This window comes from Poecile atricapillus, chromosome 1 (assembly GCF_030490865.1).
Source record: "Poecile atricapillus isolate bPoeAtr1 chromosome 1, bPoeAtr1.hap1, whole genome shotgun sequence".
Classification (NCBI taxonomy): domain Eukaryota; kingdom Metazoa; phylum Chordata; class Aves; order Passeriformes; family Paridae; genus Poecile; species Poecile atricapillus.
Window position 1 is genome coordinate 103,675,087 of NC_081249.1, and position 18,589 is coordinate 103,693,675.

Consider the following 18,589-nt stretch of genomic DNA (forward strand, 5'->3'; position numbering starts at 1 on the left):
GCAGGTTTGAAAAAAATATTTCTGCTCCTTCTGAGCTGCATCATTAGCAGTTTCACTGAGATTTCACTCTGAGAACAGAGCGCTTTCATGAACACACAAACTCGACATGCAGCTAAAATCTAGATCTTAGTAGATATGTTTTCTTTAAGAAGGCAGGTTTGGTAGTTTCTGTTCATGCAATAATTTATTCCACAAATATAGGGGTTGGCTGTTAAACATCTTGGATGCAATAAAACTCATACTCCGTTAAAGCATCATAATTACAAATTCCAAATAAAACTCAAAAAGGTTATATTGTGATAAATGATGAGGCTGTCCTTGCCTGTTCCTGTTGACTGGAGTAGTCTGACTAAAAGACACATCTTGAGCCAGCTCAAAATGTCTAGTGTCAAATGTCAAAAGGTCTAGTGGAAGGTGTTACTGCCCATGATAGGGGTTTGGAACGGGATGAGCTTTAGGGTCCTTTCCAGCCCAAATCATGCTGGGATTCTGTGATTTCCAGATTTGGAATTTGTGATTTCCTTTCCAGTGGAGTCTCTGACCCGGAAAACTTCAGCTTCTGTCACAAACCTGCATTTTCCCATTTGTGCAAATCTTAGGACATTTATTAGGCAATATTATGCAAAGATGGTGCTACTTTGCCTTCAGCTCGTTCTTGTTTAGAAAGGCATTAAAAGGAGAAAAAAATTTTCTAGCTGTCTTGTACTGTTCAGCATAATTGTTTTCAAGTACTTGAGATTTATACCGCTGTGAAGAATAATACGAAACTGCAAGTGAGAAAAAACTCATCAGTGGTAACAGGGAAGAAACATGTCTATCTTTAGTGAGATGGAAAAAAACAGCCCTTGCAGATCTGCTGGAAATAGCTGTTATGATTCAATGCACACCATCCATCCTCCTCGGCAAAGGTTCAGCTGTTTCTGGCATTCTGAAAGCGAACTGCAGCACAGGATTTTCTGGGAGGGAGCAGAACGAGGAGCCCTTCGCTCCTCTTCACCAAACTGCCCGGCCCCAGGCGCCTATGTCCAGAACGCGTCCAAGCCTGGAAGCGTGCTAAACAAATGCAGCAAAAACGGAGCCTTGTGCCAGAGAGCCAGAAGCAAGCCTCATCCTGAAGGGGGTTGGGTGTGATTTTTCAGCGATTTCCTTGCAGGCGGTCTTATCGATCGGATTCTTTTATACTTTCTCTCTGCCACATGCAGCCACAACTGGATGCGTTGCTTTTCAGCTGCACCCCAGAGACATTGTATTTCATTTTTCTAATTTGATCCGAGGACTTTCAAACAGATAAAATGTACTGTTTTTCATAGAAATCTTCAGGAAAACAAGTTACAATTGCTGTAATATCCGGAGCAGCGGCCAGGCCCGGGGCTGTGACACCGGTGTTGGGGTTCAGGTGGCTGCTGTGCTCGGGGGAGCAGAGCCCCCGCAGCGGCTGTGAGGCGCCTGCAGGTGCGGAATTTATTCCCTTATTGTTCCCTGCTGCCGGTTCGCTGCAGTCCCGCACGCCCCTGGCCTCCGTTTTGTTAGAAAACTGCAAACGGCCCAATGTGGTGATGGGTGATGTGTGGCAGGATGATGTTCCCCCCTGCCGGATTTCGTTCCAGGAGTGGTGGCCAGCTGTTAATTCCTAGAATTCGGGGGTAAGTGGCTGCGTTCGAACCGCGCAGCACGCCCCAGCCCGGGCAGAGAACGCGCAACGTGTTTTGTCCCTTCCAGCTGCCCGTACCCGCTCGCCGAGCCATGGCGGGACGGTGGGCGCTGTTTCCCACGCGTCCAGAAACACCGAGAGAACTGTCGTTCCCGGCATGCTCTTTGTCACCGCGCATGTGCAGTGTTCACTCGAGTGCCCATCTTGGCACCCGCTTTCTTCAGCTCCTCACGGTCGAGGGCCAACAGAACTACAATTCCTAGCGTGCCTCGAGGCGCCCGCGCATGCGTAGCGCGCTCCTCCGCCATCTTGGCCCGAGTAAACGCTGTCGCTGCCGCCGCTAAACAAACCCGAGCGCGGCATTGGCGAACGGTGGCGAGTGAGGGGAAGGGGGGCGGCGGGCGGCGCGGCTGCCGCGGAGCCTTCGATGTACTGGGCACGGCCGGGCAGGTGGGTCCTGCTCCCCGCCCTACCCGGGGCTGTCCGCCTTGGGGAGAGGGGCAGCTCCGTTTCCGGGACGGCGGAGACCCGCCGCCCCCTTACGGGCCCAGGGCAGCGCCCCGGCCCCCGCCCGCCGGCGCTGCCTCTCCGCCCGATGCGGGGAAGCAGCGCCAGCCGCCGCCCGCTCCGTCTCCTTTTCCCCGGTCCCGGAGAGGACCTAGCGCCGCTGGCTCCGGCCGGTCGCCCGCGCCCAGGGCCCGGGAAGGGCGGGCGGGGAGTGCCCGGGTGGCGGCTGCCTTCGAGCGCCCTTGCAGGAGACCCTTCCCCTGTCCAGCCCCCCGCTGGAAGCTGCGACGGCGCCAGGGCTTTTGTTCCCTGTGCCCACCCTCCCCACCCCCCCTGTCGTGCCGTTCCCTGCCCGGCCCAAGCCTCGCTTGCCCAGCTCGCCTCCGGATGCTCTTTTTCCTTTATTTTCCTCGTCGCGTCGGGGAAATAGGCCCTCTCGCCCCGCCACCCCCGGAATCTCGCTGCGTTGGGATCGAGGTGTTCCCGTATTTGGCTTATTTTTGGGGGGAGGGAGCTGGTGTTGGTATGTGGAGAGCAAATTTTCAGACACTCTGTTTTTGACATCCTGTCATATAATATAGGCTGGCGCAAAATGCATTCTCTGGGGGGAAGGGGAGCGTGCGGTGCGCTGGAAGAAATCTTTTAATAGGTACTCTGCATAAAGAGAGGGAGGAGACTCGAACATCAATTTGGATAGCGTTGCAGTGTGAAAAAAAAGGATTGAGAAGGAGATAGGAAACTCTGTAAAAAGGCTTGGGTGATGCATTTGAGCTAGAGAGTATAGGAACTCCATGCCCTTGTGAAACAGCTGAATTCCTTCATGCCACTACAAAGATTGGGATGGGGATGGGAGCGAATATGTCGGTGGAGTTATGAGCAGGCTGAGAGGAGTTTACATTAATCGGCATGGGAAATAAATAAATTATGGGCATGAGCATTTCTATTCCTTTTCCAGCGAGGCTGAGCTCTGTGGGAGCACAGACACAAGGGAAGGATGCCTGTGGTGTGGCCAACTCTTCTGGACCTCAGTAGGGATGAGTGCAAGAGGATCCTTCGCAAACTGGGTACAGTAAGATACAGTTTGTGGGTCTGTATTTTGGCCTTTTAAGATTTGTCTTCATGCTGCTTGCATTAAATATTTTAATGTGTCTAAGGCAACTTGCAAGTAATTTCCTGCATTTTCCATGTGTCATTGGTTTGACAGCCCTGGCATAAAGTTATGTTTGGCCAACACTCCCAGCCCTAGCAAAATGAATAGAGAGGAATTGTTTTGATTTGATTGAATCTCTCTTGGATGTTCTAGCTGCTATGTTGCAGGGCTGGGTTTCTCTGTCAGTATTAACATGGAACAACATTTTCTGGAAAGGCAAATCTTTAGAGATTTTTTTGTTGTTGTTGTTTGTTTGTTTTGTTGTGGGGTTTTTTTTCCCCCAGTTCTGTATTAGACACTTTTTTGTACCCCAAAAAGACATAGCAGAATCTTGGTTTAAACTGGCACTGTAGGGATAAATTAAAGTATTGAAGTTATTATTGTGAAGACATAAAACAGAGTTTTAAAAAGTGCTGTTTGTGATTTGCAGTTGCATAGGTTGTCAGGGAAGTGGGAAAACTATGCCCTTGCTCAGCTGCCCATAACCACAGGAGCCTTTTTCATTGTTTCAAATGTAGCTCAGTATTTGAGGCCCCTGCCCAAGAGATAGACACTGGGAGGTATTTTTGTTCTCTGTCCTTGTAGATCTAAGTGTATGAGGAGAGATACTTCCATGTTTTGGAAAGTAATAAAAACATTTGCTTCTTCCTCACATATCTGCTTTTGGCTACTGCAGGGGAGAGAATCCTTTGTTAGACCTTTGATTTGATCCAGCATAGTTGGTTTTGAGTTCTTATGGCTGAATTTGTGTAATTAAGGATTTTGGGGTTTGCCAGTTAAATGATACTAGATGGGAGAAAAAAAAAGCCTTAGATTTTTCAGAGTTTCCTCTGAGGACCATAATCTAGGAGATGGTGTCCAGAAGAATGTTGAAGCTCCCTCTAACTTCCTGTGACTGTCAAGTGACAGCTTTTCTTGTTCTTATTTTGCTTGACTGCTAAGAGATGGGGTGCTGTATTTCTTAACTGTGCCATGGTTCTCATACATTGTGGAGCCATCCACTTTATTTTTTGAGAGTTGAAAATTTCCCTCCTTTTGCCCTTCTTACTTCATTTCTTGGGAATGTAGGATTTGCCTGCTGTTGAAACAGTGATGCAGGTGTTGCACACAACATTGCAACAAGCTGTACGGTGGCAGCCCTAAGAAAGGCTCAAGAAGTACAAAAACCAGGAGAAAGTTCAGAGTGCCGAAAGCTTTTGACCAGATCTGTGCTACTAAGTTTCATTAATGTAGCTGCTGGCTGGAAGCCTGGAAAAAAACTTCCACCCAAGCTGACAGCAGTGTGCGAGCAGAGCCTTGCTGGTGCAGCTGAGCCCAAACAGAACTGCAGCTACACCTTCTTCAGTGACATAATCTAGGCTGACAGGAAAGAAAAAAAATAAATTCAAAGAAATAGTAATTTTTGTTTTGCTGGCATGAGCTGTGTCCCCACAGGCGGACCCTGCCAGCAGAATAAGGCTGAGGCACTGCCTCTGTGAGCTGAGAGGAGGCACACCACAGGACTGAGGTGTGAAGGAGCACAGGCAGGGGGAGCAGTAGATGTGGGACAGTCACATTCAGCAATAGCCATCTGCTTTAGAGGGTCTTGCTTTTCCAGTTTACAGCCCAATATCTAATTTGGCTAATGGTACAGCAGTAGTGAGAGTACTCTTGTAAAGAGTGAAGCAGGGATGTAGGTGATGCTAAAATGCATCTCAAGGTTTGCAGGACCTTTGATTGTCGTTTATTACTGAACGAGTTGATGATGATAGCACCTAACACTAGCAATAATGATATTTACTTGCCAAACCCATTTTAGCTATTTAATGTGTTTTGTACTGGAAAGAGAACGCACCATTTAGTGATTGCTGCATAAACACAAAGGGCAGGAAGTTACAGCTGTTCTGTAATCCTTCCTAGTTTCCAAAAGACCAGAATGTGCACTTTTACAGCTTTAGTGTAGAGGATCTTTATTTATCATTCAGAAAGGAAAAAAAGTGTGCCCTTGATAAATAATTGTATGGTTGCATCTGAGAATTACTTTAAGTTGTTAACCGGTGAAAAATAATAAGAATCATAAATATTGTAACATGGTTGTCTAAATAAATGTTGATATCAGTAAGAACTGTTGCATTAATTAGTGAATGTTTTGTAACTGGAGCTGTAAATGCTTCTGTAGGTCGCTCAGCATCCCTGTGCAGGCTGCATAGTTAACCAAAATTACTCTCCTTTTTGTTTTATCTTCTTAATCGGGACAGGAAAGCAGAATTTCTTTTCAGCACAATTCCTTGATTTCATTTGCAAATTAGCTCTTTGGAATCCTAAACTGAAAGCTTTTCAGAATATCATCAGTCTTTTCTTTTGCAGCAAACTTTGGCAATATTAGGTTTTGGCCTGCACCTTTTATTCTTGGTTTTGGTTAACTGGGATCTGTTGAGGGGTTTTTTGGGTTGGCTGCTGAAATGCAGGTGTCTAATGAAAGGCACCTATGTAAAGATCAAAAGACTTTGTGTTTATGGTTTCCCTATACTGTGCAAAGCTGAGAATAGCAAGTCATTCTTTGCCAAATTAGCAGGCTTCATTATTTGCATTAGTTGTATCTTCACCCTGTTTAGTAGGACAAAATCCAAAAACATCAGTAGCCTTTTACCGTTCCATTTTTCTTAAATGCTGATGGCATGACATCACAGTCACGTGAAATTATATGTTTCTGGTAAATCAGAGTTGCATTTTTGTTAGTCTTTGGGGTAGCTCTATGTTTAAGAGTAGCTGGATTGTTTTATGTTGAGTAGGTTTAATTCAGTGTGTTGCATTTCTTTCCGATTCAAGAAGTTGTACCATATCAAGTAAATAGGCATAAAAGGTTGTGGGGATCATATTTAACAAACTAGAACTGATGTTCTCCACGCAAATTAAGGAAAGGCATTCCAAACAAACCAGTTGCTCTTTTGATAGTGTATTTCTTCTCCAAGCCAAGCTTTTCCTTAGAACTCTTAATAATATGTGTTAAGAAAATTTTGTACTACTCTCCAAACAGTTTATTCAAGCTTTTTGCCTGAATTGTCAGAGAGAGCTTGACACATTACTTTGGGTTTATAAACTAGATAATCCTCTGTGATGAGACAGTTGTTTCATAGAATTTTTTTTAACTGCAGAGTAATTAACTGAGAGAGTTCCAAATCATCAATCTCATTTGAAAAAGCACTAAATAATTGAAAGACAGGTTCTTCTTAATGATTTTGAAAATTATTAGAATACTGTCAGTAATATGGAAAGCAACACTTTTTTTCCCCCTTTGCTGTGAGCATTAAATAGAAATCTTATTCGCTCTAATTCTTCAGAACTGGAAGCCTATGCAGGTGTCATCAGTGCCTTACGTGCACAGGGAGACCTCACAAAAGAGAAGAAGGATCTTCTTGGAGAACTCTCTAAAGTGCTTAGGTAACCCTGATCTTTTTAAACTAAGAACTGTGACATGTTTTGTTTGAAGGTGTTACATGCTTTTTCTTTTACCAGGATCACAATGTAAATCTGAATTTGGAGAAGTAATTCTGCATGTTGCCAAGGTTTCATTCCTGTTCTCCTTGGAGTTTTAGTAGGGAAAACAACCATTCTTCAGTGGTAGAAGCCTTACTGTTTTGTTGGTGCTTTATGAGATACTGAGTGTTAAAAGGGTCACAGCCAGGTCATGAATGTACACTGGCTTGTGTTTTCATCAAGGTAGAACTCTAAGATCTTTGAGCCCAAGGTGCCTCAAGAAGGAATGCTGCATGTCCTGTATGAATTTTTCTGCCATATCCTTTAAATGTATTGTTCTCATTAGGAGGTTGGATTCTGGCTGTTTTTCAAGGATACCCTATGAACAGTAATGTTCTTTTCATTCTTCAGTAATAGTTTTGAGCAATAGTACAATTAATTCTCATTGTGATAGCAAGGGTTAAGTGACAATCTCTTAAATGTAAAGTCCTGTTCCCTTTCTTCTCTTAGACAGATTATTCATAAGTTTAATATTAGCTGGAATTTTTAGATGAATGTTCATGTCTTCATCTGAATAAAATATATTGTCTTATTGTTTTTTCAATAGTATTTCAACAGAGCGACATCGTGCTGAAGTTCGGAGAGCAGTAAATGATGAACGACTAACAACGATCGCACACAAGTAAGTTCCACATCATTTGGTCACTGATTTCCAGAGGTACCTTTTGGGAAATCCATTACACCTTAACTGAATGGCAGGGTTTTGAAGACTGGTGGTGGTTTAAAGAACCAGTAGTTAAAATGCTGTATGTATGAAGGAATTTCTGTATCAGATCTACAGGGACCTAGAAACAGTTATTTAGTACCATTACATTTTAGATCCAAGGACATCCCATTCACTGTACAAGTACAATGTAAGAAAAAGATTTTTTGGCATGGAGACCTTTCCATAAGATAGACCAGAATAAACAGAGAATTGAGAGAATAGGTAGGATGAACATGTTTGCTTTTGTTTGTTTGTTTGTTTTGCTTTTAATTTTATTTTAATTTGTTTTGAAAGACTGTATTAAGAGGAAAGAGAAAACTACATAGGAAAGACAAAGAGAGGGAAAGGGGTAGTAAATTAGTGGAAAACAGTGCATCAGCATAGAAAGGAAAAAATGGTGAGAGTAGAAAAATCTGCAGCAAGCTGATGGCATCAGTGTCCACCACTCTCTGGGATGCAGCTGCCGTGCTGGCATCAGCTGGGCTGGCACCTCCTTGCATTTGCTTTCACAAGCTCCACATGATTTTGAGAAGTGAAGGAGCAATAGATCAAGTGATTGATATGTATCAAAGATATGTATCTTTGATAATTACTTAATAATCTTACTGTTAAGGACTGTCTTTAAACAGAGCTGCATTGTAAGTGTCTGTGTTTTTTTCCTGTGTTACAACTGTTGATTTTTTTAAGTTTGACTGTTGTAGCTTAGGTGTTGTAAGGAGGAAAGAAGGGAAATAATATGAAGAGCAGGACACTAGGAGTTAGCAATTGTTTGATCCAAGTCTAGTCAAAATCAGAATACTGGTTTAGTACTGTAGAAGGACTTTTAAGTTTTCATTTTCAAGTTTAAAGATTTAGAAGTATGCTGTTCGCCAAACTAAACCCACCAACTTCCTTACATCTTTTTAAAGAAATGGGGGGAGATAATGAAAAGCATATAGTTGTCAAATCAGGATTCTTCTCCTGAATCAACTTTTCCTTTTAAGTAGGACTTTTGGTCTTAACATTTTGCAGAACATGTCCTGAGGTGTTGCACTTCAATGCAATATTATAATCCAGACAAGGTGCAATTTTATAGCACTGCTTTTCTTTATTTTTCCTGTGCTAATTCCTTATGAGTGATGGTTGGTAGCATAGTATTTGTCTTAAATAATTATGTTATTATACCAATTAAATGTATTACATTCTTAACTCATTGGGAAAGCCTACTTTGCTAGTTTTTGTATCCTTTATTTTTTGTTTTTAAAATGTATTTTTACCTCAGCTTTTGTAGCTCTCTTTATATGATAAGCATATGTATGAGGAATGCTGAAGCATATCAAGATTTAACAACAGAGCAGATACTCTGCATTTTACAAACTACTTCTTAGTAGTTCTTGCTGCAGCTTGCTTGAAATATTTCATGTGAGAAGTTATTTTTTAGAATATATTAATACATTAAATGGGTTGATTTGCTTAAAAACATTACAACATTGAAAAATAATTTACCATTTTGGTTTTGCTGATTTGACAAATGACTCATGTAAAACAGTCAAAAATATTTCTCCATCTAGATAAGAACAGTGTTTTATGAAACATTTTAGTGTGGGTGTAAATACTAAGGTTAAGAATAAATTAGAGCAAAGACTGCTTGCTGTTTAGAAAGATGCTTAGGGTGTGTTTAAATAATCTCATGTTCTGTCACCTTGTTTGGGACTACTTTAGTAAGCATTAGAAACTCTTCTGTTCAGGCTAAACAAAGTTTGCCTTAGAAGCTGAGAGCTTTTCCCTGTAACAAAATCCATTTCAATAGTCTTTTATCATATCTGTTTGGTTTCTTGGTATTTTTGTAATCTAGAAGTTGAGAGTATACCAACTTTATGTGAATAGTAGCTAACCTAATGTGGGAGGTTTGAGTATGGTGTTTACACACTTCTGGCCCTTGAACAGCTCTGTAAAACAAAACAACAAAAAAATCAACTCTTCAATTTAAAATGGGAGGTTTTTTATATCAGGTGACAAAAATGCAAGGGCTTTCTTGAAATAAAGTTGAGTATTAGTGCTCTAGTCTATCTTAAACTTGCACTATTGGGGAAAAAAATGTACTTAAGATACTGAGTATTTGGAAACTCGTCAAAATACTTACAGAACATTCATTTCTGTTTAGTATGTCTGGACCAAACAGCTCTTCCGAGTGGTCCATAGAAGGTCGTCGACTGGTACCACTGATGCCACGACTTGTTCCACAAACAGCTTTTACTGTTACTGCAAACGCTGTTGCCAATGCAGCCATTCAGCACAATGTGTCTCTTCCAGTTCCTGCAGAAACTGGAAACAAAGAAGGTGAGAGAAAGATGGGATTCTGCTGCAATCTATGGGAATGTAAAAACAATGTCACAGTAGAAATTGGTGTCTTAGATTTAAAATGTTAAGTATTAAATTAATATTAAATATTTTAAAGTGTTAAATATTAAAGATATTTTTTTGAGGCCAGGTTGGATGGGGCTTGGAGCAACCCAGTCTAGTGGAAGGTGTCTCTGCTGATGGCAGGGGGTGAGCTTTAAAGTTCCTTCCACCCCAAACCATTCTATGAAGCTATGAAAAAGAATCCCAATCTTTCTTATCAAACATCATTCACAGAAATATAAAATACCCCTTCTTTTGAAGATACCTTTGTGGTATTTGCAGCATTAATCTGACTGCTTTGTGTTACTGACACTCTAGCAACCGAAATATAAAAATAACCCTGTTTGTCAGGAAATTACATTCACTGATTTCTTCAGCTTGATAACTTTAAAAACTTGGACTAATAGCTAGATTTTGTAAAGTTCTGTAAGTGATGAAAGCTATTTCAGAATGTTTTGTTTTAAGAATGCAAATAGGTTTTGGTGAAAGTCAAGAAAATGCTGCTTTGTGTTTTTTCATTCATATTAAATGTACTATCGTAACAACTAAAAAGGTTGCTTTCTGCTTTCCCTATGATTTTTAAACAATGGTTCTACATATTCCAACTAGTTTGGCTGAGCAGTCATGAATTAGCCTTCAACTGGAGAATGTGTAACACTTGAAACAAGCTGTTTCAAGGTTTTGTGAGAAATACTGTATCATTGTGCTATTACTTAAAAGCAGTGGTTTAAAAAAGCTGGTTAGCACAGTCAGTTCTTCACTACTGAAGGAATATTTTGTTTTTGTCAACTGATGTTACTGTTGAGGCAGTAACACTTCTCTATCAGTAACTAGTCTAGATGTGATCACTGACAGAAAAGCAAAAACATTGACATACTGAATTAATACTAAAATTAAACATAATAACAAATTATAAAGTAAAACAAAGATTAATACAAAAAAAATCTCACATTGGCAGCACAGATTTTTGGGGATGGGAGTTTAGACTTGTGTCATCTTTGAAGACCATTAATTCCATGGCCATGCTTAGCTTAAAATGGGGAGTATTCTGCAGTAACAGCAATGCAGAGGCAAATGCACAGATAATGACCCAGTAAGTCTTTGGCTTCCATTTCAGTTGTAAAACTAGTGATAGAATAATGGGTTTCTGCACTTCAGTTATATGGAAGGTGTCTTTTCTCCTCTTCAGTGGTGGTTTGCTATTCCTACACAAGTACCACTTCAACCCCAACATCTACCCCTGTTCCAAGTGGCAGTGTAGCAACAGTGAAGTCCCCCAGACCTGCCAGTCCAGCCTCCAATGTAGTCGTCTTGCCAAGTGGAAGTACTGTTTACGTCAAAAGTAAGTGATACTAGCAACTGATTAATAAAAGAGAAAGAAAGGGACAGCGTGGCTGAAGCACAGACCAAGTTAAACACTCCAACATTGGGCAAGTCATTTTAAGGCCTTTCTGCCTTCATTTATTTTAGAGAATGAATTTATTGCTTCCCTTTTTCAGATAAATAGTGTTCAGGATTAATCCACTGCTGCAAAGTGCTGCAAAGAGCACTAAAGCTACAAGAACAACAAAAGAAAAGTATTTTTATTATTAAATATAGAAATTTTTGTATATCAGTGAATTTCTGATCCATCTTATTGAGAACTAATGCATAGTAGTCACTTACTTAAATTAGAAAAAGTCCAGCTTTTCCTCTTTCACAGTTGACATAGAATTTTTTTTATTTTTGGATGCCATTTGGCAAGGGCTTGTGCTTATATACTATGTCTGGCCATTTTGAGATTTGTCTGGAAGTCAGTCTTAGTGAGGCTTGTGTTCCTCAGCAGAAAAAGGTTTCCCCTGTGAAAACTTCATATTAATTCCTGCCGGAGAGCCATCTTCAGGTATTTATATCTGGAAATCCAGGACATAGAACCTAAAAAGAGTCTTGTTTCTTGAGTGTCCCCATGTATGTGTCCCCATCTTTGGATAATAAGTCAGCTGGTTCTAAAAGCAGATTATGTTCTCACATATATGCCCTCATCATGGGTAATTTCATTTTACTGTTAAAATATTTCCTTCAGTTCTTATTTGAATCTGTCAAAACAACAAGCAAAGATTAATAGTGAAGTAGATAAATTCTATTTTTATGGTTGCTCTGTATACCTTTAATATTTTAAAAGTTACATGGAAATGAAAATAATGAGGGATGGGACCACCATGCTATTTGAGATGATTTATCACTCAAGCCAGATGAGATATCAGTCTCAAAGGCGTGAGATTTGGAGAGAAGCAGCAAGTCAGCCATAGCTCAAGGTAGTAATGGGTTTCTTCCTCACATAGCAATATATAACATTTTGGTCCAATTGACAGTTAACAGAAAACTTGTTTCTAATTAATAATAACCTTTGCCTAATTTTGCTGCACTGTGTCTGTCTTTCAGCCAATAAACTGATAGATCACGTACAAACACACCTGTAAATTAAACCCTTCAGTGTCAGTAGGCATTTCCATTTTTCTGTTTCCCACATCTCCCCTCTCTCTGCACTAAAAAATTACCTTTACAGAACCAAGGAGCTCTAATTCGTGAAGTTCAGTGGAAGATAAGGCATCTACCATTCTTGTGTACTTACTGGAGCAGTAGTGGATAAGTGTAAGGTGTCTAAACCTGAAGCATTAGCTAAAGTCACTCATTGGTTCTAGACTGGCTACACTACTAAAGACAAACAAAGCAAAATTTAAACTTAACAGTTGATTGAACTCCATATTTCTCTAAGGTTATCTTTTGGTAAAAGGTTCTTTTCTCAAATTTCTCATTTTCAAGCAAATTTTTCAGCATATTCTTTTTTTTTTGTTTCTTCCCAATCTTATTCATGGACTAACCAAGGATAAGATACAAAGTTATTCTGTGCACATTCAATTTTAAAAAAAAATTGGACACCTTTGGATTGTTTTGCAAATTCCTTCTTATATTCTTCTTCAAGAATAGGAAAGCAAGGGCTAATACCACGCTTTTCCCAAAAAAGCTTTACAATATTCCTGTTTTTTATACCCTTTACATTGATATAAAACCCAAGGTTCACAGCTTTACAAATGGAACAAAAATAATGTCCAATGTCCTCCAGGGAAATGAAAAGATGACTCTTGTTTTAAGGTCCAAATGGTTTTAAAGTCCAGATGTGCTGTTTAAGCAGGCAAAAGTCTATCAGCTGAAAACGCTGATCCTTAACATCACTGAATGTTCTTTCAAATCCTGAAACAGGAAATAACTGAAGAAAAGTAGTAGAGACACAACTTTATGATGATAACATAAAACTCCTGTTGGCAAACTGTCTGTGTAGTTTTCAGACATAACTGTATCTTACCTGTCTTACTTCTGGTCTTGTTTTGACTACAAAGATTGTATGGTAACTTCTCTGTTCACTGGGTCTCATGTTTTCAGAGGTGGTCAGTATCTGGTCAGATGAATAGGTGATTCTTGAACCTGCTAATAAAACATAGGCATATCTCTTCTTTAAATTAATGAATCATTTAGGTTTAACTGTGGTACACTTAATTGTGAATTCAGATTTTATGAACTTTTCTAAATTTTTTGTGTAAATATTTCATTATTCAAAATGAATTGTGTTCCAAATTTCTAATTTACATACTACATTAATTCAATGTTCTTAGGGCATTGATTCCTTTTGCTTTTAAAAGTGGGATGTACTTCTTTTATCATGCACATGAATATCAACGCAAAACTATACACATAATGGATGAAAACTTGCAGTAGTTAGAAATTAATTAGATAATAAACATGATTAATAACACACATGAGATTTAATGACTGTTAGCCACTAAAACACTGTACCAGTATCTCAGACTCTGCTAACAGCTGATGAACCTCAAATCAGTGAAGGATTGGATAACCACCTCCAGAAATGATTCTCCCAGCCCTCTTCAAAATTGATCCAGCTGTCATATTAATAGGGTCAAATTGCCAAGTCAGAAGTGACTCGAATATTGATTTGATGCAGAAAACATCTGAATTGTTGGCAAACATTCCATCCAGGTAAAGTTAAGGCCTGGCCAGGGCCTAGGCCTTAAACTGGAAGGATGTTTCTTAACTAATTTTTAAAACAAGGTTCTTAATAATAGCAGCTATGAGATGCTTAAAGCACAGCAAGTGTCGAAGTGCATTTGTGTAAAGCAAATTATTAGAAATCTTAGAAATCTTAGGCAACAGACCAATAGAACTATCTAGCAGTTGGTTTAATCTGAAGTTTCTCTCATGGTAGCTGACTTTTATCAACAATGCATTTTCCTGGAATTCTGGAAGCACTAAAAAACAATAAAGCTACACTGGATCAAGCAATAGCAAGCCTTCTTAAACAAGGGAAGGAGTTAAAGAGCAAGAAAACCCTGTACAGGAACAGCTGTATAACTTGTTCAAGGAGATGCATCTGCAGTTAGAAAACAAAAAGATCTCAAGTGACACATGTCTTAAAGGTAATTACACAAAAATTGTAAAGCATATGAAAAGCTGGCTATAAATACAGTAATAATACCTTATGAATAATACCTATAAAAATTAGTGAATTCACATCATGTAATCAATATATCAGTGACAACAGTCTTAAGAAGTTGAGATAACACTTCTCTAGATCTTCATGTACCTATGACAGTAAGGTGAAACAAAGCAAAACAGTAAAACGGCTTACGATTAATAACTGTCACAATATAGAACCATCAGTCACTTTTCTGAGCTATCTATAGGGGACAAAAACAGCAGAAATTGTTACAAATAATAGAACCTTCAATGAAATCAAGGGTGTAACAGACTGTATATTTTTCCATCTGCAAACAGTTGTTTATCAGTGTTTCATCACAACTATCTCAGTCATAATCATCTTATCTCTAAAAGAAAACAACTATACTCCACAGTTTAAATAAGCATCCTTTAACAAAGCTTGAGACATTTTAAATTAAACACCTAATTTAATATGAATGAAACTTGACAGAAATCTTAAATATTACTCAGACCTAAACATATTGAAACTTAACTTTGCTTAAGTCTATCAACACTTAATTTGTATCAAATGAAAACATAACTCATTTGGACTCTATTATTACAGAAAAGGCAAATGAAAGTTTGGTATGTAACTTCTGAATATAACTGAGCAGCAACATATATTTAAAGATGTGACAAATACATTATGATTTTATGTAATTTGGCCTTGAGAATAACTCATAGTAACTGCAGATATTGAAAATACTCATTCTCAGTAGGAATTTTTCTTAAATTCTTAATTTAATTCTTAAATTTTTCTTAAAATTCTTAAAGGCTTAAGTTTATTAGGACTTTTAAAGTACAGTTTTACTAGAGAAAAACCACAACAGTGTAGGGTTTGGCAAATTGCCATTCAGCTTTGGTAGCACTTTGCAGAAACATCAAGTTCAGTCCTTAATTAAAATCCAAAGTCCGGATAGGTATATATGCTGTCACATGTTTTTATAGCAAAAAGATTCACAATTACCTTATTAAAATTGTGGAAAAAACAAGCAAACAGGTAATATATGGTGAACTTAACTTTGTCTTCTTGTACAGTGAAATTTTCCTGGCTAATTATTTTTTAAACCATGAATGTCTTCTGTAGATGGCATTAATGTGAAGGTTGTTTTATCATCAGCTGTAAATCAGTATTTTGACATTAGGTTTTAAAACTAATTGCTTCAAGGTAACTTTTTAATTCTGTTAATATTTACTCCAAACATTTCTAAAGAGGGTTTTTTTGAAATTTCTAAGGGGTCACAGTAATCTCTCCAGTAAAACTGTAAAACCGCAAGAAGTCATAATTACTTAAAAACACAAAATTAATTCTAAAAGGGTATATAAAGACGTTCTAAGAAAACAATCATGACTTTTTAACAAACTGGATACTATCCTGGTGCTTCTTCTTGGAGAGGGAGCAGGGGGGCAGAGTGGCCCCGCTGCGCCACTGCTGCTATCTGTAGAAGGTTCATCACCATCCCACGCAAACACACACAGAGGGGAAAAACAGGGAGAAAAAAGCCCCACAAAGTTAACTTTAAGAAATGCATTTCTTTCTCTCAATGTAGTCTTATCTCTCATTGTTTGCAGACAGAGGGAAAAGGAACAATTTTACAAAAACAGGCAATGTTAAGTGGAGAGCAGCAGCAGCCATTGCAGATTCTTTATCAACCTTTAATTACAGTAATGAATTTTGAACTAGATGCATTGTAGTTAGCAATTTTTTTGGCTATTTTGTCTCCCTTTGAACCTGCCTGAGCCACTATGGCTCTGCCCAAATGTTGCTGTAATTGTGGATATTTGTCCAGTGTGGTGTTGGAGCTTCTTCTGCAGCAGCTCTGCCATGGGGGTGCCTCTGCTCTCTGTGCACGCTCCAGTGCTCTCCCATGCCCCCCTGGATTGGGTAGAAACCAATCTAAATCTGGCTTCTTTTCAAAGGTAGAGTTAATATCTTGCTCCTGTATGTCCACAGTTGATTTAAAAGCATCGGATATCTCCTTTTTTTCTTATCTCTTACTCTCCCCCGCTCTCTCTAAGGGTGGCATAGCCAGGAGTGCTATCTTTACCTCCCAGCAGTGGTAGGTAAAGATGGCTGCTGCTGTGATACAGATAGATTTACAGGGTTCACAGCCTGTGTAGACTGCTCGTTAATGATCTTAATTAACAAAAAGTACGGAAAAAGTAGTGAAGGTAGCCAATCTCCTACAGCATTCCAGAGAAACTTTTTAAAGGCAGACTCGAGGTCCATATCAAGCCAATTTCACTGCATCCAAATGAGAAAGTCTCTTATCTCTTGATTAGTTGTTATAGCATAATTACATCTTATCAATTTCTTTAATTTATAATAAACATCCCTCTTTTGCTTTGAAATTCCATGACCCATCCTAAGTTCCCCAGTCCTCACCTGACATCTTGTCAGATGATGAAAATGAGCACTCCTTCCACCCTTGTCCAGCGAGAGACTGTGTAGGCTTCCTTTCAGCCTTTCTTCGGTGTGTGTTGCAGTCTTCCTTTCAGAATAAAGCTTTATTCCCAGGATAGTATCCACTGGGGCTTTCTTGACTTGTGATTCCCAGCGTTCGACCTCACGGAGACACCACATTGTCAAGATGAAAATAACGAGGGATGGGACCACCGTGCTATTTAAGATGATTTATCACTCAAATAAGCCAGATAAGATATCAGTCTCAAAGGTGTGAGATTTGGAGAGAAGCAACAAGTCAGCCATAGCTCAAGGTAGTAATGAGTTTCTTCCTCACATAGCAATATATAACATTTTGGTCCAATAGACAATTAACACAAAACTTGTTTCTACTTAATAACCCATTACCTTTGCCTAATTTTGCTGCACTGTGTCTTTCAGCCAATAAGCTGATAGATCACATACACACACATCTGTAAATCAAAGCCTTCACTGTCAGTAGGAGTTTCCATTTTTCTGTTTCCCACAAAGTTATTTAATTGTTGTTAAAAATTATTATTTTTATGCTATATGTATACATCTGTGTAAGCTTCTAGCCTATCAGAAATGTCACATAGTACATAAATATAGTGTTACTTGAAAAAAAACATCGTTAATGGTTCTGTCAACCCATGAAACCCATTGCATTAAGGTTTTTAATTTTGCTGATCTATGCACTAATCACTTGGCCTTAGTTTGAAGATTTAGGGGAAAATGTTCTTAACATCTTAAAATTTTAATGTAGACTTCATTGAATTATTGCATGGTAATGAGTATCAAATAAGTCTAGTTACATGATACAGGAATGATCATTTTTATTGTCTGTCCCTAGATTTAATTTTTTCCCTACTTCATGTGCTTCATTTTGTTGCTACTGTTTTTATTGACTTTTTTTAAAGGAATTGTGGGTCTTTCAGAGTATTTCACATCAGGCACATTGATTTTAACAAACCTGCTTAGGAGCAGATTCAGGAGGTCTGAGTTACAGTCAGGACTTCGCCGCTGGTCTGTGGTGTAACCTCTTCCAAGTCACAGTCTGATTGAGCCATTAACCTTTCCATGACTGCTTCCTTACTTAGCAAGTGTGAGTTACAGTCAAAGCTGTATTACCTTTAACTAAATGTCTGTGGAAAACTTTGTATGAGAATTTATAACATGAAATTATAGGAATAATATTCTTGCAAAACCCTAGCAGTGAAAACAGGAGGTGAAATGAGCTGTACTTAACATAAAATAATGCTCTGCTAGTTCAGTGTTACATTCTTACGTCTTGATTGATTGGGAGTTGATGGGGTTTTTTGTGGATGAGGTCCACAAACAAAATTTTTTGTTATTTCTTGGTGCCCCACCAAAATAACAACTGTGTTCTAACATGCTAGCTGCATGTTGGATTTAAATGGATTCTGAGATTTTTAAATTACTGCACACAGTCAATATGATTAGTGTACTTACAGTAATACTTAGGAGCCTGTCCATAATAAACCTTAAAGTTATGTAATCAAACCTCTGCTTTATAGAGGGAGATCACCATGAGGCTTATTCAGGGGCATAAAGTAAATTATTTATTAGAGCTTTGAAATTTGATTTTGTGGATCCACACTTCACTTGTACTGCTACAGCCAACTAAAGCTACATTTTTTTGAAAGAGAGGTTTGCTTCTCTTCCCTAGTTAAGTTTCCTGTCTGTGTAGATATGACTGTCTGC

At 39.0% G+C, this 18,589-nt stretch overlaps 1 protein-coding gene across 18 annotated transcripts in view; it reads left to right on the top strand.

The window, feature by feature from the left end:
- The first annotated feature begins 1,951 nt into the window (after positions 1-1,951).
- EMSY (EMSY transcriptional repressor, BRCA2 interacting) overlaps positions 1,952-18,589 on the top strand; it is a 48,933-nt gene continuing 32,295 nt past the window's right edge. For 14 of the 18 annotated variants that reach the window (XM_058838462.1, XM_058838581.1, XM_058838571.1 and 11 more), the window contains exons 1-6: positions 1,952-2,101; positions 3,114-3,222; positions 6,629-6,728; positions 7,372-7,446; positions 9,674-9,849; positions 11,102-11,254. In XM_058838462.1, the coding sequence (XP_058694445.1) occupies positions 3,153-3,222; positions 6,629-6,728; positions 7,372-7,446; positions 9,674-9,849; positions 11,102-11,254 (574 nt within the window). In that variant the 5' untranslated portion in view covers positions 1,952-2,101; positions 3,114-3,152. Of the gene's footprint in view, positions 2,102-3,110; positions 3,228-6,628; positions 6,729-7,371; positions 7,447-9,673; positions 9,850-11,101; positions 11,255-18,589 lie in introns of those variants that run through there. The other 4 variants (XM_058838521.1, XM_058838608.1, XM_058838539.1 and 1 more) reach the window with 2 other exon arrangements.